General features: G+C 40.1%; 1 protein-coding gene across 3 annotated transcripts in view; it reads right to left on the bottom strand.

Moving 5' to 3' along the window:
* The window catches only part of FUT8 (fucosyltransferase 8), a 311,640-nt gene that overhangs the window by 111,584 nt on the left and 176,522 nt on the right, over positions 1 to 23,534 (bottom strand). For all 3 annotated transcript variants that reach the window (XM_056133859.1, XM_056133858.1, XM_056133857.1), the window contains one exon: positions 3,334 to 3,448. In XM_056133859.1, coding sequence (XP_055989834.1) covers positions 3,334 to 3,448 — 115 coding nt within the window. The remainder of the gene's footprint in view (positions 1 to 3,333; positions 3,449 to 23,534) is intronic.

The following is a 23,534-nucleotide window of genomic DNA, read 5'->3' on the forward strand; positions in this document are numbered from 1 at the left end:
AGCACCGCCAGGGGTAATTCCTGAGCACAGAGCCAGGAATAACCCCTGTGCATTGCCGGGTGTGACCCAAAAAGCAAAAAAATATCTATTATGGATTAAGAGTGGGGCTTCATATAAGTTGTTTTCTATGTACTATGTCCTGCCTACCTCCAGGTCTTTTAAAAAGTGCTTGTTGGTGATAAATGAGAACAGATAATAAATTACATCTGTATGACTAAAAATCTAGTAAAATAATTTCAACTAAGCAAGCAAATTGTTGAGCGTAAATTATAAAATTACTTGAATTACTACAAGGAATAAAGCATTTTAATGACTAAGTCTCCAAGTTTAAAATATTAAACATTTCGTTTTATTGTACTTCCCCCCCTAATATTTCCTAGATACAATTTATATATTATCCTATATATAGCTCCTGGCAGATGGCTAAAGCCTTCACTAGTAAGTTATATAAACTGCATTATTTTGAGTACCAGTATCAAAGTCAATGATTTTTCTTTATCCTTTTTAATTTTAAGAAATTGTAAGATGTACTCATTTTCTAAGCACTGTTAAGTCTTTTAGAATCTAAGTTGCTTAAGTAGCCTTTTTACAGTCATATTTCACTAAAAGTAACGGTATTGGAATACCAACAGATTTGAATACCAAGAAAATTATACTGGGAAGAAAATAATCACTCTTAAAAATCTATCTAAATAGCTCAATTTTTCTGATTAAACTCTCTAATCCATTTAATCTAGTGACAAGGCCAGTGATGGAACTTAGCAGTAGCGCACTTGTTTTGCTTGTGTGAGGCTGTGGGTTCATTCTGTGGCATAGCAAAAAAAAAAAAAAAAAAAAAAAACCACCAAACAAAACCAAATAAACAAAAATCAGTGAAAAATCTTTCTCTTGTTAGTAACTACAGAACCGAAAACTTAAAAAAATATGTGGGATTAATAATTCCAGTCAGAGAAAAATTCTTTACAAATATCTGATTATTTATGTTTATCTCTATTAGACTGAAAAAATGGACTCTTCTACCTAGAGAAAACCGGGTAGCATTTTTAATGTCTTGCAAATCACTGTCACTGTCCTCCCATTGTTCATCAATTTACTCAAGCAGGCCCAGTAACGTCTCCATTGTGACACTTGTTACTGTGTTTGGCATATGGAATAAGTCATGGGTAGCTTGCCGGGCTCTCCGAGAGGGGTGGAGGGATCGAACCTGGGTTGGCCAGGTCGGCTGCATGCAAGGCAAACACCCTACCTGCTATGCTATCGCTCCAATTTGTAATATGTTACAAATAATATATTAAAAATATACTTTATAAAGCTGGATAGGTAGTGCATGCTTGGCATGATGCTGATCTTGGTTCAATCCCTAGTATCACATGGTCCCTTAAACATCACCAGGTGCAGCCTTGTAAGCCCTTGAGCACTATAGGTTGTGATGCCAAGAGCTGCTGGAATGGCACCGGTAATTCCTGGCACCACAAAGTCTGAGCAGCATAGGATCCTCATGTCTTCACACTGAACTGCAAGCATGATTGTCTGAGAATTACAGGGAGGAGACCCAGTCTCTATAGAGCATTACTTGGTAAATACAAACATGATAATATGCTTTATGACACAAAAGGACTTTAGGTTTAGGAGGAACTATAAAATATTCATTTTCATAAAATCTTTTTTGTGGGATTCCCCCCCAATCTTCTTAAATATCAAAACCAGTTTTTCTTTATCAATGGAAGAAAAGTATTTGAAAGCAAGAACTGGTTCATTAATACGTGAAACTAAAGATAAGGTTAAAGTAAAATGCAAGATTAAAATAGTAGATTAGTATGATTTGCAAAGACAATTTTCTAATACTGAACTACAGATACTAGCAAATGGAGGATCAGATGTCCACTATTATTGAATGGACTTACTTGGTCATTTCAAAGTCAAAAGAGAAAAACAAAAGAAGCTAAAGTAGGTAGCAGGTACTTGTTACAAAGTGGGGCCATGAACTATGACCAAATCGTAGTTTAAATATAATTTTTGTTGGGTGTAAATTTAATGAATATGCAGAAATGGAAGAAACTCAGGAGCTATAGTTATTTCCATTTTAAATGAGGACGATAGTTCTGCACTACCAGCTGTTCATAGTTCACTGAATGAGGTTCTACTCGATAGGAGCTAATTACCTTCTCCCTACAGGAGGCGAAGTGTATCTCATTCGGCAGACATCTCTGATGAATAGCCAGGAGAGTATGAGACCAAGACAGCACGCCAAGATCAGGTTGATTTTTAATGATCTCTCTAAACACTTGATTTTCTCTTTTTTACCTACTTAAGTATAGGAAATCTGCACCTTAAAATATACAGAATCAAGTCCTGGGTATTATTTTGTTTTTAAGGCACTCAAATCTTAAAAAGAAAGCCAAGTGATTATAAATAGTAAATATACCATCAATAGTATTAGAAAAGGATGAATGTGAAGGATGTTTCTTGATCATTTCAATGTCGAATATTTTGAATTCTACTTACAAATTTCGCTTTTTTTTTCTCTTAAAGGTTATTTTATCTTTAAATTCTTTATCAGCTAGGCATAATTAGCCTAAACTACTCCAGTCATTTCAGCTCTTTCAGCTACCTGGAAGTCTATTAATTCTTTTCCCAATCAATCTCTCTAAAATTCATCTGTTTCCAAGGTATGGCTACATATTTCAGAATCTGTTACATGCAGAACAGTCCTGATAAATGGTCTCCTTGTTTCTACTCTCTTTCAAAGCTAACTGAATTTAAACAACAACAACAAAAAACTACTTTCAAATTAATAACACATTAATAACACTACAGTATCACTCTCAGCATACCACTCTCTCTTCTATTGTATATATATATTTTCAGTTTTTGGTCACATCTAGAGGTGCTCAGATCTTAAGCCTGACTCTGTGTTCAAGAATCGCCTCGGAGACCAGATGTGAGACCAGAGACCATATGCAAGATAGGTACTCTACCTGCTGTACTCCGACCCTAAAATGTAGCACATTCAAAAGAAAAAATGGTTTTATTTTCTATCATAGGGGCATGCGGTGTATGGGTAAACACAAGGAGTAGATTGTATTTTTAAAAAGCAGAAACTTTTTTTAACACTCTATATGTTTCACTTGACCCCTAACAGTATCTGTCTTAAGTAATATAAGAAAATAGTAAGTAAATGCTTTCAAATACAATAGGTAAGAAGACTAACCATCCAGAGCAACTTTTTTTTTGCTCCACCCCCACCTACACCACACCAATTAAGAGCTCTTTCTTTTATTACAATGTTTCTTCTTTTTTCACTCAAGCTTAATTCTAAATCTAACCTCTTACCTGAAGATATGTTATTCTCCGCTGGACCAGCTCTGTCAGATCTTTGGCCTCTTTTTCTCTCCAATCACCTGCTCCATCTGTTTGACTGAGGTAGTATAGATCCGTCATTATAGATCTGTAAAAGTAAACAACAATGGAGGTTAAGTTGTTTGTATTTCACAAGATAACAAAGAATTATTAAAAAGGGATTAAATTAAAATTTTCATAAAGGTTGATGTTCACCCAGTGATGCACAACAATTAATCTTTATATAAAAAATTTATTCTTATAGTCATTATTTTTAACACAGACCATGCCAGATAATGCTTGGTCCAGTGGTGTGGTCCTAACTGTGGTACTCAGTCTAATGGTGCTCGAGCAGTCATGTAGTTCCCGGAATCAAACTCAGGGCATTGCACATGCAAGGCATTTGAACTATCTCTCAGCCCTCCTTTAGTAAATCTCTACTGTTGGAAAAAAGACAAACCACGATCTTACTCCCTAGCTTAGTCAGCTAAACTTATTCCCCAACATAAAACACTGTAGAGATCAGGTTGAGATGGATACAATTAGGAAGAAACAGATTAACACAGTAGAAAGACATTAGTATGAATATTTTGTTCTTTATATAATCTTTTTTGTACCCTTTTAAATTTTCTGTTAATACTAGCAAACACTCTGAGTGGCTGGAAAAAGATCAGAGGAGATTTCTGACACCTCTTAAAAATTGATCTAAATAATCAGTGGGAACATTTTTTTTTCTGTGAAGGAACAAAAAGTAAATATCTTAAGTTTTACGAGCTTCTGTTGTCTAATAATAGAGAAATGTTATAGAGAATATATGAATAAATGTTTGTATCTGTGCACTGGTAAAACTTTGTTTAAGCTGACAACCTAAAAGCCAAATTTGGCCCTTAAGAAGCAACTTCTTATAAAATCATGCCTAAGATACTTGCTCACACTAAAATGAAAATCAATTATTTCAATTAAAATAAGGGAATTCTGAAGGGTAAGCTAAAATACCATAAAAACTAGGAAGAGAAACTTCAGGGCTAGTAGAGACAGTTTTATTTATATTAAATAAAAGGAGAATTACATTTACCAATAAAGTAAAAAGCAAGACTCCTACTTTTTTTCTAATCCCCACGCCCTCACAAGTCTGTCAGCAAATATACAACCAATTTTTGACCATGTTATCACCAAAACACTGACTGATACCAAGAAAGTCACCATCTTTTCTCACGTGGTTTAGGTAAATTAGTGTCTCTGCACATATGTGCCTGTTTTTATCCTCTACCTTTACAATCTATCTCAAAACAGTACCCCAATCCTATTAAAATACTCTCACGTTACACTTTTTTTAAACACTGAATTGTCTCTTTATTTTACTTAGTCAAAGCAAAAGTCATAATTTTGACCTACAATTCCCAAACAACATGTTTCTCTCATTATCTCTTCATCTTATTTGCTACTGTCCTTTAAAAACATCAACCAGGTGATCTTGTTACTAATGGCTGAACAAACCAAGGATGTTCCTTTATTAGGGCCTTTGCATTTGCTCTTCCCTCTCCTGGAATGTCTGTTTCTCCAAATACATACCCACATGACTCACTCAAATGTTTCTCAAGACTGGGCTTATAAAATTATTTTCTCCATTAAGCTATCCCAAATGATCTCTCTTAAAAATTCAGCACTTAATCACCATCATCATCCCATAGCTTTCCCTTTCTTCCTTTCCTCTTTTACTTTTCTCTAAGCAATTACCACCTTCTAAAGCACATCATTTATTTCTTATTTAACTAAAGAACTATGGCAATTTTCCAAAAGCTTTTTTAAAAAAAAATCAGAATTCAAAATAGTCACACAGAAAATCATAAAAATCATAAGTAGACAAATTGAAAGTAGCAAAAGAAAAATTTTCAAGAACTTTCAATGAGATAAAAATGATAATTTTCTTAATGTTGTTCTTGAGCCACACCCAGTGGTGCTCGGGGCATACTCGTGGGTCTGTAGTCAAAAATGACTCTCCATAAGGCTTTGGGGACCATATTTGGGATCCACAAAGGGTCGGCTGCATGCTAAGCATGTATCTTGATCCAGGTACTATCTTTCTAGCCAAAGAATGATAATTTTTAACTTATATAGATTCAATTTACCATGAATTTCAGAAATAATCTATAACAAGTTATAGCTCTAATGACACCATTTCTCTACTCTGTATTACGTTCTGTCTAAAAGAATGCTTAAAATATGTAATACCACATTCTTCTTCAGTGCATCTGGGACATTCTCCAAAAAAGACCACATGCTGGGCCACAAACATAAATCCATAAAATTAACAGGATAGAAATTGTATCTAGATATTTTCAGAAGATGATGTACTGAAAATAGAAGTGAATCACAAACAGAAAAGGAGAATCAAATCAAACACCTGGAAATTAAACAGCTCACTGCTGAACAACCAGTGGATTACAGAGGAAATCAAAAATCCTGGAAGCAAATGAGAATGAAGACACAAGTTACCAGAACTTATGGGACACAGCAAAAGCAGTGGTAAGAGGAAAGTTTATAGTTCTGTAAACATTCTTCAGGAAGGATGAGCGAGTCTACATAAGTAACTTCACAGCTTATGATCTTGTAAAATGACCAAAAACAGGAGCTGAAACCAGGCAGGAGGAAGGAAATAATAAAACATATTGTTTGAGCAGAAACCAACAAGCTGAAAGAAAAAAAAAATCCGAAAGATCATAGAAATGAGGAGCTGGTTCTTTGAGAAAATTAAGATTGATAAATCCCTAGCAAGACTCACAAAGAAAGAGAAAGAAGCCTAATAAACAGAATAAGAAATGAAAGAGGAACATCACAACAGAACCACAGGAGCTAGAGCAATAGCACAGCAGATAGGGCTTTTGCCTTGCACGCGGCCGACCCCAACCCGGTCAAGTCTCACAATGGAGATGTTACTGGGCCCGCTCGAGCAAATCGATAAACAATGGGAGGACAGTGCTACAACAGAGATTACTTTGAGAATCTTTATGCCACAAAATAAGAGAACCTTGTTCCGGCCCGTCCTTCATGCCCTACTGAGGTGATCAGTTGCCCCCCCATGAGCGGCTCTCCGGCATGGCCACGGCCCCAGAAGCACAAGGACTTAATACAGAAAACCAGCAGCTTGGAACAGAAAAGCGAATGCACTATGCATTAATCCACGCCATCTTGCCTGCCCGGAGGGGAAAGGATGTTGCCCCATTCGCCCTCTCCTCTCTGGAAAGAAAGATGGCGGCCACATGGGAGCCTTGTGGAGAGCAGGTCTGAGCCCATAATGTGCTAAAATTAGAAGCAAATCACACACAAAAACAGAAAACTAAATCAAACACCTGGAAATTAAACAGTGCACTATTGGACAATGAGTGGCTTAGAAAGGAAATTAAAGAGGAAATCAAAAGATTCCTAGAAATGAATGAAAATGAGGACACGAGTTACCAAAACTTATGGGACACAGCAAAAGCTGTGTTAAGAGGAAAGTTTATAGCTCTACAAGCATTCCTCAGAAAGGAGGAGCAAGCCCACATAAGTAACCTAACCTCACAGCTTAAGAGCTTGGAGAAGGACTAACAAAAGGAGCTCAACCCAAACAGGAGGAAGGAAATAATAAAATTCAGAGCAGAGATCAAAGAGATGGAAACCCAAAAAACAATCCAAAAGATCAATGAAACCAAGAGCTGGTTCTTTGAGAAAATAAACAAGATCGATAAGCCTCTAGCAAAACTCACAAACAGAGTTTTGTGAAGAGAGAAAACCCTAATAAACCGAATCAGAAATGAAAAGGGGGTCATTACAACAGAAACTACATAAATTCAAAGGATCCTCAGGGAGTACTCTGAGAAGCTTTATGCCACGGAACATGAAAACCTCGAGGAAATGGATAAATTCCTAGATTCCTATAGACTCCCAAGGCTGAACCAAGAAGACCTGGAATACCTGAACAGACCCATCACCATCAAGGAAATTGAAATGGTAATTAAAAGTCTCCACAAGCACAAAAGTTCTGTCCCAGATGGATTCATTACTGAATTCTTCCAAATCTTTAAAGAGGACTTACTCCCAATCCTCTTTAAGCTTTTCCATAAAATTAAAATATTAAAAACATTTCCAAACAGTTTCTACGAAACAAATATTATCCTGATACCAAAAGCAGACAGAGATACCAAAGAAAGAAAGAGAATTACAGTCCAATATCCCTGATGAACACAGACGCAAAGATCCTCAACAAACTACTATCAAATAGAATCTAACGACTCATCAAAAAGATCATATAACATGACCAAGTAGGATTCATCCCAGGGATCCAAGGATGATTTAACATTTGGAAATCGATCAACATAGTCTATCATATCAACAAAAGAAAAGATAAAAAGCACATAATCATATCAATAGGTGCAGAGAAAGCATTTGACAAGATCCAGCACCCGTTTATGATGAAAAAAAAAAACCCTTGCCAAAATGGGTATAGAGGGGACTTTCCTCAATATAGTTAAAGCCATCTACAAGCCAACAGCAAGCATCATCCTCAATGGGGAAAAACTGAGAGCCTTCCCTCTAAGATCAGGGACGAGACAAGGATGCCCATTCTTTCCACTGCTGTTCAATATAGTACTGAAGTACTTGCAATAGCAGTTAGGCAAGATATTGATATCAAGAGCATGCAGGTAGAAAAGGAAGAAATCAAGCTCTCACTATTCTCAGATGATATGATACTATACTTAGAGAATCCTACAACTTCTAGGAAACTCCTAGAAACAATAGACTTGTATAGTAAAATTGCAGGCGATAAAATCAATACCCAAAAGTCCATGGCTTTCCTATATGCAAACAGTGAGAGAGAAGAAAGTGACATGAATAAAAGAATCCCGTTCACAATTGTGCCACAGAAAATCAAGTACCTAGGAATCAGCTTAACTAAGGAAGTAAAAGACCTGTACAAAGAAAACTGCAAAATGCTACTTCAGGAAATAAAAGAGGACACGAGAAAATGGAAAGATATCCCCTGCTCATGGATTGGGAGAATTAACATTGTCAAAATGGCAATACTCCCCAAGGCATTGTACAAATTCAATGCGATCCCTATAAGGATACCCTTATAGGATGATAATCTTCAAAGAAATGGAGCAAACACTCCTGAAATCCTGAAATTCATATGGAACAATAGGCCCCCACGAATAGCTAAAGCAATTTTCGGGAAAAAGAAAATGGGAGGAATCAACCTCCCTAACTTCAAACTCTACTACAATGCTGTAATAATTAAAACAGCGTGGTACTGGAACAAAGGCGGAGCTGCAGACCAATGAAACAGGGTTGAATATACTGACATCTCCCCTCAAACATGATCATCTAATCTTTGATAAAGGAGCAAGAAATGTAAAGTAGAGTAAGGAAAGCCTCTTTGTGCTGGCAAAACTGGAGGGCTACATGCCAAAAAATGGGCTCAGATCTCTGCCTAACACCATGTACAAAAGTAAGATCAAAATGGATTAAAGACCTCAATATCAGACCGGAATTCATAAGGTACATTGAAGACAAAGTTGGCAAAATCCTCCATGACATTGAAGCTAATGGTATCTTCAAAGATGTCATGCCACTGGCCGAGCAAGTGAAAACAGAGATAGATAAATGGGACTATCTTAAACTAAGATGCTTCTGCACCTCAAAAGAAACAGTGACCAAAATACAAAGACAATCTACAGAATGGGAAAGGATATTCGCCGAATACACATTTGACAAGGGATTGATATCAAGGATATATAAAGTACTGGCTGAACTTCACAAGAAGAAAACATTCAGCCCCATCAAAAAATGGGGCAATGAAATGAACAGAAACTTTCTCAAAGAAATCAGAATGGCAAAAAGGCACATGAGAAAATGCTCTACATCATTAATCATCAGGGAGATGCAGATCAAAACCACAATGAGATATCATCTCACAACTCAGAGACTGGCCCACATCCAAAAGAACAAAAGCAACCAGTACTGGCATGGATGTGGCGAAAAGGGACCCTCCTTCACTGCTGGTGGGAATGTCGACTGGTTCAGCTCTTTTGGAAAACAGTATGGACGTTTCTCAAAAAATTAGAAATTGAGCTCCCATTTGACCCAGCAATACCATTCCTGGGAATATATCCCAGAGAGGCAAAAATGTATAGTCAAAGTGACATCTGGAATTGTTTGTTCATTGTAGCACTCTTTACAATAGCCAGAATCTGGAAAAAACCTGAGTGCCCGAGAACAGATGACTGGTTAAAGAAACTTTGGTACATCTACACAATGGAGTACTATGTAGCTCTTAGAAAAGATGAAGTCATAAAATTTACATACAAATGGTCACTGTCACTGTCACTGTCCTCCCATTGTTCATCCATTTGCTCGAGCAGGCCCAGTAAGTCTCCATTGGAGACTTTTGTTGTTACTCTGTGTACCTTTTACCTTGTGTCTGAAGAGTCTTTGTTAATAAATCAACAACTATGGATCTACTGAGCAAGGGTTAATAGCAATGTATGACTCAGCGCTGTATCACAATTGGAAGAGCAGGATTAATCCATGAGAAGGATTCATTTAACAGATGATGAAGCTAGCTCAAAGTAATTGTGATTTATCTAAGAGAACACTAGTTCTTCATTTCAGCTGTCTTTAATTCTTAGTTCTTAAAAAGAACTATTTAGTAAAACAAACAAACAAACAAACAAAATGCAATGCCTGCCAATTGGAAAAAAATTCCTCCGCCCCTCTCAGAGAGCCTGGAAAGCTACCGAGATACCAAGGCAAGATACCTGGCAAGATACCAAGTATCTCACCCGCATGGCAAAGCCTGGCATGCTACACATGATGTATTCAATATGCCAAACACAGTAACAAGTCTCACAATGGAGACAATACTAGACCCACTAGAGCAAATCCATGAACAAAGGGAGGACAGTGCTACAGTGCTACTATAAAAAAAAAAAATCACATTACACCTACATACATTTAAAAGAATACCTGCTAATAACCCCTTTGGGTAAAGGAAAATAAGTAGATTAGAATACTCCCTACATTGACAGTAGAGCAGCTTTACATAGTTAATAAGAGGGTCATCTGTGAAGCATTTCAGGTAAGTGTCAACATCATTCATACACAGGATACTTTGCAGCATGACTATTTTCATTCTGACCCATTTTAAACAAGACAAGAGTTTGAAATATTATGTCTCACTTATTTTTATGTTTATTATCTAAGATTTAAAAACATCTTTTTATGCAGTGATCCTAGTTGCAAAAAAAAAAAAATTGAAAGCTTACTACCTCCCTACATAATTAACCTGTGGTTTTTCACACTGAACAGAGATTTGACTTTTTATAGAGGATCCATTTCCAGAGACTCCAGGCCTAGGAGTATAGTCCTAATGGGTCAGTGCTAGAGCAGATGGTGCTCAGGGATATAAAGTACTGCAATGGTACTGCTGGGGAAAGGAATGTGGTACAGGGGTTTAAACTCAGGATCATTTAAGCTATCTCCCTGGCCTCTAGAGTTTAAATTATATATACACATGTATGTATACATACATATATATCCATACATATTAAACTGGCAAAGTCCGGACACATAAAGACACAGATGAAATTGTGAAGTTTATCATGAATATATAAAAAATCTTTAATTATATTAGTGTTATAGGGATTAAATATAAATTTATTTAATTTTTTCTCAGTTGTAAGTCCTTTCCCATCATTTTTATTATTTTTAGTATTTTTTTTCTTATATTTATTTATTGAATCACTGTGGGAAAAGTTACCAAGCCTTCAGGTTTAAGTCTCGGTCATGCAATGATCAAATACCTCTCCTTTACCAGTACTCATTTTCCCCCAATACACCCACCTTCCACCCCCAAGAACCCTAATATACCCCCCTTCCACCCCCATCAATGCCTGTGAGGCAGATGGTTTCTACTTAACTCTTCTCTACATTGATTACATTCATTATTTCGACAAAAGATGCACTATTATTGTTTAGAATTTCCCACCTAAAAAACAGAACTGCTGAAAAGGCATTGTGAAATACTTTTGTTTTCTATAGCTGGTTACGAGAATCATACAATGTCGCGCTGCCGTGATAGTGGCCGCGCAATTTTGGATTTCTGCAAAGAGCCAAATAATTACGAGATTGGTTTCTGAGCATCTGGTGTTATGGCTGCGCTGGAGAGCCACTCGTGGGGTGCAACTCATGAAATCAGTAGGGCGTGAAGGACAAGCCAGTACCACCCCCTTCCCATGAGACTGCAGTTGCCCCGTCACCACCGGCTCATACCTGGTTTTCCTATAAGCTCTCGTTGTTATTCCCTTACTGTGTTTTTTTATATCTTACATATAATAGAGATTTTTTTTCCCCTTATTTTATTTTATTTTTTTTAAAGTTGTAGATTTACAATTTTTTGTGCTTTGGCTTCAATTATACAACGATCAGATACCCATCCCTCCACCAGTGCCCATTTTCCACCACCATAGATAATATCCCTCCCACCCCCATTCCCCCATCCCCCCTGTCTCTGTGGCAGGGCAATCCCCTGTGTTCTCTCTGTCCTTTTGGGTGTTGTGGTCTGCAAAAGAGGCATTGAGTGGCAAACATGTTCAGTCCATAGTCTACTTTCGACATGCATCTCCCCTCCTGGGAGGATCCTCCAAACATCCTTTATTTGGTGCTCCCTTCTCTATCTGAGCTGCCCTTTCCTCTAGGATACCTGGCTGGCCTCTAAGTTATGGAGTAATCCTCCTGGTGCTGATCTCAGCTATTCTTGGGTATTAATCTCATACTTTGTTACTTTATATCCCCCAGATGAATGCAATCTTTCTATGTCTATCCCTCTCTTTCTGACTCATTTCGCTTAGCATGATACTTTCCATATTATACCACTTGTATGTAAATTTCATGACTTCATCTTTTCTAAGAGCTACATAGTACTCCATTGTGTAGATGTACCAAAGTTTCTTTAACCAGTCATCTGTTCTTGGGCATTCAGGTTTCTTCCAGTTTCTGGCTATTGTAAAGAGTGCTGCAATGAACAAACAAGTGCAGATGTCACTTCGACTACACATTTTTGCCTCTCTGGGATATATTCCCAGGAGTGGTATTGCTGGGTCAAATGGGAGCTCAATTTCTAATTTTTTGAGAATCGTCCATACTGTTTTCCAGAAGGGCTGAACCAGTGGACATTCCCACCAACAGTGAAGGAGTGTCCCTTTCTCGCCACATCCACGCCAGCATCGGTTGCTTTTGTTCTTTTGAATGTGGGCCAGTCTCTGAGGTGTGAGATGGTATCTCATTGTGGTTTTGATCTGCATCTCCCTGATGATTAATGATGTAGAGCATTTTCTCATGTGCTTTTTTGCCATTCGGATTTCTTCTTTGAGAAAGTTTCTGTTCATTTCATTGCCCCATTTTTGGATGGGGTTGGATGTTTTCTTCTTGTGGAGTTTAACCAGTATTTTGTATATCCTGGATATCAACCCCTTGTCAGATGTGTATTCGGTGAATATCCTTTCCCATTCTGTAGATTGTCTTTGTATTTTGGTCACTGTTTCTTTGGAGGTGCAGAAGCTTCTTAGTTTAAGATAGTCCCATATAATAGAGATTTTTAAAAATTTTTAAAAGAGGCAGTGGACATCTTGCTTCCTGAGGGGAAAAAGGTGGAAGGGAGCAACACCCCTTCCCTCCTGGGGAGGCATGGCGCCATAGTTTAACTTGTGGTCCATTCACTTTTCTGCCGCAAGCTGCCTGACTCTGAATTAAGTCCTTTTGCCTTTGGAGCCATGGCCGAGCTGGAGAGCCGCTCGTGGGGCACAACTCGTGACCTTGGTAGGGTGTAAAGGACGAGCCGGTACCGTCCCCCTTCCCATGAGACTGTAGTTGCCCTGTCACCGCTGGCTCATACCTGGCTTTCCAATAAGATCTGAGGCGGCGGCCACCTTGTATGCGGTCCAGATGCATTTCTGCCAAAAGCCACTGGGTTTTGAGATTTGTTTCTGAGTCTCTGGGATCATGGCCGTTAATCAGCTTCATCAGGAGCCAAAGAGGCCGTTTGTAGGTGGCAACTCGGGATCTCACTGGAATGGGGAGGAAAGGGCTGGTTCCTCCCCCATCCGGTGAGGCCCTGCATGTCTCGTCACTGCAGGCCCAAACCTGACTGTCCAGTGTCCTCTGGAGGATGGTGGTCACCGGGACGCCAAGGGGAACAGGCCAATGCACAAAACCTATTCCCACCTGGAGTGGCCCAGCCCCAGTAACCTACTACAGGAACAGGACGCATTTCTGCCAAAAGCCTTTGGGTTCCAAGATTCGTTTCTGAGTCTCTGGGATCATGGCCGTTAAGGAGTTTGATCAGGAACCAGATAGGACATGCCTCCAATTATATAGCGGAGCTGGAGGTGGTTTGTGGGTGTCTCCCACATACCTAACTTTTGGCCGTTTACTTTCTTGGAAAACTTTGCCCCAAGTGTTTGGGGTCTGTCCAAAGGCACAGCAGCAATTTTGGGGTATCTGAAAGTCTGATGGTGCCATCAGGCTGCTGATGCACTCGCCTCACAGGTACAGATTGACCTGCTGGCTGCACCATACCCCCATATTTTTACTATTTCATAATTTTCATGATATTTATCAAAAGTCATTAGCTTTCTTTGTATGAAGAATAAAAAATTGGTTTTGATTTAGTCTTGTGAAATTACAGGAATTTAGCTTTATTTGTTTTTATATGAGATGTTATCACTTCCACAATTAAATTTTTTAAAAATCTCTATTATATGTAAGATATAAGGAAACACAGTAAGGGAATAACAAATGGCAAAAGTCACCAAAACTCAAGATTGTGTTTACAGAACTAAGTTTGCCCTAGGAGCCAGGGAGGGGCCCTTGGGACACTGGCGTTGGGAAGTGGACACACTGGTGATGGGTGTTGTGGTGAAATGATATAGGCATGAAAAGTACAATTAACAGTACTATAACATGAAGAACCTCAATAAAAATGCAAGCCGTAAATTTATTTTTTTTGGTGAGGGCCAAACCAGCTATCCTCAGGACTTTCTCCTGGCTCTACAATCAGGTATCATTCCTGGTGGTGCTCTGAGAACTGTATGGGGTGACAGGGATCAAACCTGGGTCAGCCATATGCAAGGCAAGCAAAGCATCTGCCCTGCTTTTCTACTTCTCCAGGTCTAAAGCAATGATATTTTTAGAAATGCAATTCAATGGGATAATAAATCACTGTTTCACTGTATCACTGTCATCCTGTTGTTCTTCAATTTACTCAAGCGGGCGCCAGTAGTGTCTCCATTCATCCCAGCCCTGAGGTTTTAGCAGCCTCTCCTTACTCATCTTTCCCAATGTATGAGGCTCTTTCAGGGTCAGGAGAATGAGATGTTATGTTACTGTTATTATTACTGTTTTGGCATATCGAATATACCACGGTTAACTTGACAGGCTCTACCGTGCAGGCGGGATACTCTCAGTAACTTGTCAGGCTATCAAATATGGTGTGGCAATAATGAAAAATGGGTTAGGAGTGTCTTATGATGTGTGGCATGACCACTTTTGTAGCCACATGGTCCAGGAATATATTCACTCATATATGAGGCTTGGCCCGAGCATGTGGAAAGCAGCCTGGAATGTGGCGGCAGTTGGTTAGTGGAGGTCGGCTGCTGGGGCTGGGTACCTTGGGGCGGGAAGGGCTCTCATCTGCCCCCTTCTGGGGCACCCCTAGTGAAAAAGGCCTGGCGCAGATAAATATACCAGCAAATAAATAAATATGTCAGAAAATGCCTACTGGAGGAACAACAACAACAACAAAAAAAAAATCAGTATGTTCTGTAAGGCTTTAAACCTGCTCACACAAAGAGTATTATGAAATATGTCAAATTGTAGGTTGGAGCGATAGCACAGCAGGTAGGGAGTTTGCAGCCAACATGGCCGACTCAAGTTCAATTCCTCTGCCCCACTCGGAGAGCCCGGCAAGCTACCAAGAGTATCTCACCCACACGGCAAAGCCCGGCAAGCTACCCATGACATATTCGATATGCCAAACACAGTAACAACAAAGTCTCACGATGGAGACATTACTGAGCCTGCTCGAGAAAATCGATAAACAATGGGAGGACAGTGACAATGACAGTTCCATGAAGATAAAACTACTTTAAACCTACGATGGACAGTAGCAGAATTTTTAAAATATTAAAACTGGTAGTTTATGCTTTCATGTCATAGTAGTTTGAAGGCAGAGTTTATTTTCATAAAGTTGTTCACAATAATTCACTACATTTAATATTCAAACACCAGTCCCACCACCATTGCCCCTTCCCACTACATTTCAAATGCTTCCATCCCAAATCTTAAATCGTGCCCCCCCCACCCCCTCAAGCTGAGTATATCAGTGGTATAGAGTATGAGGTTGTGCTCCAGGAATTCTAAAATTTAGAATAAGATTCTCTCATGGGTGAGGCCTATGTTGCTCTCTTCTGGGAGTTTTATTACTGAGTCTCTGAATCATGGAGGTTGATCAGATTATATGGTGCCAGGGGCAGTTTGTTGGTGTGATTGCCAAGCTACTGGTAAACTTTGGAGATGAGCAGAGGCCCAGTTCCACTCCAAGCGAGATTGGAGATTTCAGTCATAGGTGGCGCATACCTGGGTTTTTCTACAGGTTCCGTCATGTGTGAGGCTCGTCAGAGCCTGTAGAGAGCAGCCCTGAGTATGGTGACTGTTAGTTTCTGGAAGTTTTCTACTGTCGGGGCAGGAAGGGAAACTCAATCCTCCCCCATCTGAGTTGCCCCAGTGAAGACAGCCTGGCGCAGGGTTTGGACATTCTATGACGATGGGTGTATAAATATGTTTATTGTATTTGATTCACTGGAATTTTGAAGATCTTCGGCTCTATGTTCTGGTCTGAGATTTTTTTTAGTAGTTTCTGCCAGCTTTTGGTATCAAGGTGACACTAGTCTTTAAAACAGTTTGGGAGGGTTTCTGCTGCTTCTATTCTGTGGAATAGCTTGAGAAAGATGAGTATAGGTTCTCTTTGAAGATTTGCAAGAACTCACTTGGAAGAATCAATTGGAAGAACTAATCCATCTGTCTCCTGGTCTTTATTTTGGGGAAGGTTTCTGACTACTGTCCTTGAGGGTAATAGGAATACTCAGGTTTTCTGCTTCCTCAGAAGTCTTGGGAGGATGTAGGACTCAAGAAATTTGTCTATTCCATCCAGATTTTCCAATTTAGTGGCATAAAGTTGCTCATCAGAATCTCTTTATGGTCTATATTTCTGAGGTTTCTGATATAATTTTCATTCTTTATTCAATTTATCGGTTTCCATTTTCCTTTTTGAGTCTAGTTAGGGGATTGTCATCATAGTTGGCTCGTTTTTAAAAAATCAACTCTTCACTGATATTTTGTATTGTTTTTATTTCTTTACATTGATTTGTGCTCAGATTTTTATTATCTCCCTACTTCTGCTTACTTTGGGCTCTGTTATTATTTTTCTAGTTTCTTCAAGTATGAGGTTATTTATTTGTGCCTGTTTCTGTTTCCTGAAACAAAGCATGTATTGTTATGAATGTTCCGCTAAGCACTGCTGTTGCTGTGTTCTATAAATCTGAGAGTCATATCTTCACTCCCATTTTTACCTCTAGGTTGAAATATATTTTATTTTTTGTTTTCCTCTTTGACCCAGAGATTTGTGAAGAAGTGTGCTGTTCAACTTGCAAGTATTTAAGTACTACCCTAGTTTTCTATTTGTGGCAAATGTTCATTAATAGAGAGAGCACTGTGATCTGAGAGGATACTATGAATGATTTCTATTTTCCTGGTTTTATGTAAACTTTGTGACTCAGCATGTGGCCAATCCTAAAAACTGACATAGGTGCACTGGAAAGGAATGGAGAGCCCTGTAAATGTCTATTAGGTATATCTCATCCACTTCTATCCTTAGTGACTCTTTTCTTACTAATTTCTCTATAGAGATAATCTCTCTAAGGGTGAGAAGCAACTATTCTGTTGCTTTCAATATTTTCAATTTTTCCTTAAGGCCTGATAAGAGTTGTTTTACATATCTTGAGGCACCCTCATTATGTTTATAAATGTTGATTAGGGTTAAGTCTTTATGTTGTACACTTCCATATTCTGAGTCTGTGCTTATCACAGTGGTTCAGATGTATTTCTTGTAAACCAGTAAGTGTTGGGTTCATTTTTCTGATACATATAGTCACGATATATTTTTTGATTGGTGTGTTAAGGCCATTGCTGTTTAATGAAATTGCTGAAATCCCATGTTATTTATTACCATTTTATGTGAATTTTATATGTTAGTGTAATCTTCATTTCTTTGGCCTTTTGTTTACCTTCTATAAATGCCCTTTAGTGTATCTTGCAGTACTGGTTTAGTACTGCAAGTTTAGAGATCATGAACATCCTTGGCTGCTGTTAGTCAATAAAGTATTGTGTTGCTCCTTCACATTTGAATGATAACATATTGAGACAAAGTATTTTTATTTGGATACCTTATTTGGTTAAAGTGCAGGCTATAACATACCATTCTCTCTGAGTCTTACATCTTGGTTGGTGTGTTCAGGCCATTGTTGTTTAATGAAATTGCTGGAATACCAATTCTCTTCTAGTTTTATTTATTCTTTCTGTCCTTAGAATGCTATCTCTAAGACTTTTGCCATTTTAATTATGATGTGTGTCAGTCATTTTGTTTGGGTTGGTTCTGTCTGGGAATCTTTGGATTTCCTGTATGTGATATAAAGCTGATCCTGGGTGGGTCCACCCTTGCAGGGTCTAAGAGCAGAAAGTTGGGTCAATCTGGAGCTGCCCTAGGCTAAAGCCAAGCACAGTGTTGGAGGTGCTGTCATGATTATTTCTAATTTCAAAATCATTCCTGAGTTTAAAATCACAGAAACACAGAAAAATAATATTACACAGAAGCAATGTAAGGTGGGGGTAAGCAAAATAGAATTAGCTTCACTGTATCAGACATCTTTTCCAATTAGAGATTCTTCTGCCAAAACAGATTTTATATTACATTTTTAAGTAGAAAAATATTTTTGCTAAAACTATAGCTTTTTTTAATCACTTATCACTTAATCACTTAATCCCCTTTATTTATCGATTTACTTGAGTGGGTGCCAGTAACGTCTCCATTCATCCAGTAATAAATGGATCTCATTCCCCCAGTAATAGCTTTTTTATAGGTATGTAATTTAAAAAATTAATAGTGAACAATTATGTGTTAGTAGATATTAAATTTTACATAAAAGAGATAAATCCTACAATTATAAAACTTAGAAAGATTGGAGAACTAAGAAAATTTTACAGAAAAATATAGATAGACTATGAAAGTACAACAGTATGTTTTATCCTATAAGGGAATATAGGCTTTATGTTAGCAAATATATTATAGATAATGCTTAAATATCTACATTATTAAGCAAAAGATTGTAATAAAAATCTCTACACAAGAAACAATATGGTCTGAGTAGACATAAAACATTCAATATAAGTGAAACATCTTTCATTACTGAAAAAGTATGAAATCCCTTAGCAAGCTAGGAATAAACAGTTTCCTAATCTTGTATAGGGCAAACATAAGCACCATGGGTGAATGCTATACTCTGTGGCAAAGTTTGGTAAGTTTGTCTTGTCTTTTAAAGAAGGTTCTTCCTGTTTCTATAAAACTGGTTCCAAGGCTCTGTATGAGTTCCCTAAGCTGTTGCCTGCCCCTGAAGCTCTGTATTGTTCCTCAAATCTGAATGATGATGTAGCTGCATAGGGATCCCTGGTGAGGTGTTTATTTCATTAGAATTGTTTGTTTTTAATTATATCCCACATTCAATTTAACAGGTATGTTATGAATTTTATTGGCTTTTCTTTATATACAAATTTCTTTTTTGATCCTGCTACTTTCAATATTCTGTTTCTCATATTTGACTTTTGTCACTTTGATTATAATGTGTCTTGGAGTTTTTTGTTTGTTTGTTTTTGGTTGGGGGGTCTATTTTCAGTGGGACCCTGCAAGGCCATTTAGATCTGAGTGCCTACAATCCTCAACTCTGGGAAATTCTTTGCTATGACTTTTTTAGTGGTTCTTCATCAAATTTGTCTTCTGGTTCTTCAGAAACACTGATTATTCTTATATTGCTCTTCCTGACCTCATGCTATAGTTTTCTGATGTGCTATTCTTTTCCATTCAAACCTTCTCTTCTCCCCATCTTCTGTATTTTTTTCTACAGACTTCCTGCATCTCATCTTGGAGCCTCTTTATCATTTTCTCAGATGTCATTATTCTGCTGCTCAGACCTGCAATTGTGGTTTTTATATCACCAAACATTATTTCTCTCATTTCTAAAAGTAGTATTCTCATTTCTACTCTTTTTTTTGTCCAATGGAATCACTGTGAGATATAGTTACAAAGCTGTTCATGATCAGGTTTCAGTCATAATATTCCAACACCCATCCCTCTACCAGTGTACAATTCCCACCATCAATGTCCCCAGTTTCCCTCCCACAGCACCACCCCCATCCCTATGTTACTTTTATGGCAGGCACTTTTCTTCTTTCTCTTTCTCTCTCCTTTTGGGCATTATGGTTTGCAATATAGATACTGAGAGGTGATTATGTTTGTTCTTTACCTACTTTCAGCATCCAGTTCTTATACTACTTTTGCCACCATTTTTCTGAATTCATGAAACATCCTCAACATGATTTCACTACAGTCATACAGTCACCTTCTGAGCATTTACAGAGCTGGGTGATACTTGTAGAGCCTTCTGTGTGGTTATTTTCACTCACTGAGCTTGGTGAGGTTCTATGTGTCTTTCTCATTTTTTTTTTTGTAAAATACAATGACTTTGTATTAACTTTGTAATTAGCCCAACTAAGAATGTTCCCTTACAAAAGATGAAGAATAATGTTCTTAATAGTGACTAAATGATGAGTAGAATAAAGATGACTTCTATTTTCATGATTGATGGAAGAATGATATTCTACTACTTAAAAATAAGGCTCGATTCCTTTGAAGAAAATAATATAAAATTGTGTTCCAAGAGACTAAATAACTGAAGCTTTCTACATTTCAGTTGAGTAGTCATCAGTTAAAATCGCATTTCAAAGGAATTAAGAGCTTTCCCCTCCTTCTTCTGTGTCTATGTAAATGTATGAGTAGGGCATTTAAAAAAAAAAAAGGTAGATTTGAAAGAAAAGAAAAAAGCAATATGGATGCCTGTCACCCCTGAGCAAATTTCTCAGTATAGCTCTTGGGAGACAGAGCACCTCCTTGAGTTAATCCGTCCAAAAGAATTGCTCCATTAAAAAGCTTTTCTTCTGTAAATGATCGATCACACCTGCATGCAGTCCCATACCATTAACCCCCTCAGACTGTCTATATAGGCTATTCAACTCTGGAATTAAATGGACTATTTTTACCATCTACCATGAGTCCCCTGTCTCTTTGTTACTTAGCTGGGGAGGTTTAGGAGGAAGGTTTTGGTCACAGATTGCATCCTGGGGCACCAAGACTCACACTCCACATATTATTCAAATTCCTTCCTTAAATCAAAATAATGAGGAAACTTCTGTTCATTTCTTCTCCCCATTTTTTGATGGGGTTGGAGGTTTTTTTCTTGTACAATTATACTAATGTCTTGTATATTGGATAAATATACTTTCCTATTCTGTGGGCTCTTTCTGTATTTTGGTCACTGTTCTTTTGAAGTGCAAAAGCTTCTTAGTTTGATGAAGTGCTCCACATCACTAGCCATCAGGGAGATGCAAATCAAAACAACAATGAGATATCATCTCACACCACAGAGACTGGCACACACTCAAAAGAACAAAAGCAACCAGTGCTGCTGTAGATGTGGGGGAAAAGGGACACTCTTTCACTGTTGGTGGGAATGCCCACTAGTCCAGCCTTTCTGGAAAACAACATGGACAGTTCTTTAAAACTAGAAATTGAGCTTTCATATGACCCCGCAATACCACTTCTGGGAATATATCCCGAAGATGCAAAACAGCACAGTAGAAATGACATCTGTACCTATATGTTCACTGCAGCACTGTTCACAATAGCCAAAATCTGGAAACAACCCACGTGCCCTACAACAGATGACTGGTTAAAGAAACTTTGGTACATCTACACAATGGAGTACTATGCAGCTGTACGGAGAAATGAAGTCATGGACTTTGCTTATAAATGAATAGACATGGAGAGTATCATGCTAAGTGAAATGAGTCAACAAGAGAGGGACAGACATAGAAGGACTGCACTCATTTGTGAAATATAAAACAACATAACATGGAGACAGCCGGTTTTCAACCCCTGAGCCGCGTGGGACGGGCACAGAGGCCCAGCTCTGGGCAACAAAGCTGAACGGCTCCAATTCCAACAGGTACAGCCCGCCCCCAAGGGCCTGGGTTCCTCTCTGGGCACGCGCAGCTAGAAACAGCCCCGAGACAGCCGGTTTTCAACCCCTGAGCCGCGTGGGACGGGCACAGAGGCCCAGCTCTGGGCAACAAAGCTGAACGGCTCCAATTCCAACAGGTACAGCCCGCCCCCAAGGGCCTGGGTTCCTCTCTGGGCACGCGCAGCTAGAAACAGCCCCGAGACAGCCGGTTTTCAACCCCTGAGCCGCGTGGGACGGGCACAGAGGCCCAGCTCTGGGCAACAAAGCTGAACGGCTCCAATTCCAACAGGTACAGCCCGCCCCCAAGGGCCTGGGTTCCCCTCTGGGCACGCGCAGCTAGAAACAACCCCGAGACAGCCGGTTTTCAACCCCTGAGCCGCGTGGGACGGGCACAGAGGCCCAGCTCTGGGCAACAAAGCTGAACAGCTCCAATTCCAACAGGTACAGCCCGCCCCCAAGGGCCTGGGTTCCTCTCTGGGCACGCGCAGCTAGAAACAGCCCCGAGACAGCCGGTTTTCAACCCCTGAGCCGCGTGGGACGGGCACAGAGGCCCAGCTCTGGGCAACAAAGCTGAACGGCTCCAATTCCAACAGGTACAGCCCGCCCCCAAGGGCCTGGGTTCCCCTCTGGGCACGCGCAGCTAGAAACAGCCCCGAGACAGCCGGTTTTCAACCCCTGAGCCGCGTGGGACGGGCACAGAGGCCCAGCTCTGGGCAACAAAGCTGAACGGCTCCAATTCCAACAGGTACAGCCCGCCCCCAAGGGCCTGGGTTCCTCTCTGGGCACGCGCAGCTAGAAACAGCCCCGAGACAGCCGGTTTTCAACCCCTGAGCCGCGTGGGACGGGCACAGAGGCCCAGCTCTGGGCAACTAAGCTGAACGGCTCCAATTCCAACAGGTACAGCCCGCCCCCAAGGGCCTGGGTTCCTCTCTGGGCACGCGCAGCTAGAAACAGCCCCGAGACAGCCGGTTTTCAACCCCTGAGCCGCGTGGGACGGGCACAGAGGCCCAGCTCTGGGCAACAAAGCTGAACGGCTCCAATTCCAACAGGTACAGCCCGCCCCCAAGGGCCTGGGTTCCCCTCTGGGCACGCGCAGCTAGAAACAGCCCCGAGACAGCCGGTTTTCAACCCCTGAGCCGCGTGGGACGGGCACAGAGGCCCAGCTCTGGGCAACAAAGCTGAACGGCTCCAATTCCAACAGGTACAGCCCGCCCCCAAGGGCCTGGGTTCCTCTCTGGGCACGCGCAGCTAGAAACAGCCCCGAGACAGCCGGTTTTCAACCCCTGAGCCGCGTGGGACGGGCACAGAGGCCCAGCTCTGGGCAACTAAGCTGAACGGCTCCAATTCCAACAGGTACAGCCCGCCCCCAAGGGCCTGGGTTCCCCTCTGGGCACGCGCAGCTAGAAACAGCCCCGAGACAGCCGGTTTTCAACCCCTGAGCCGCGTGGGACGGGCACAGAGGCCCAGCTCTGGGCAACAAAGCTGAACGGCTCCAATTCCAACAGGTACAGCCCGCCCCCAAGGGCCTGGGTTCCTCTCTGGGCACGCGCAGCTAGAAACATCCCCGAGACAGCCGGTTTTCAACCCCTGAGCCGCGTGGGACGGGCACAGAGGCCCAGCTCTGGGCAACTAAGCTGAACGGCTCCAATTCCAACAGGTACAGCCCGCCCCCAAGGGCCTGGGTTCCTCTCTGGGCACGCGCAGCTAGAAACAGCCCCGAGACAGCCGGTTTTCAACCCCTGAGCCGCGTGGGAC

Source organism: Sorex fumeus, unplaced genomic scaffold, assembly GCF_029834395.1.
Source record: "Sorex fumeus unplaced genomic scaffold, SorFum_2.1 ptg000098l, whole genome shotgun sequence".
NCBI classification, from domain to species: Eukaryota; Metazoa; Chordata; class Mammalia; order Eulipotyphla; family Soricidae; genus Sorex; species Sorex fumeus.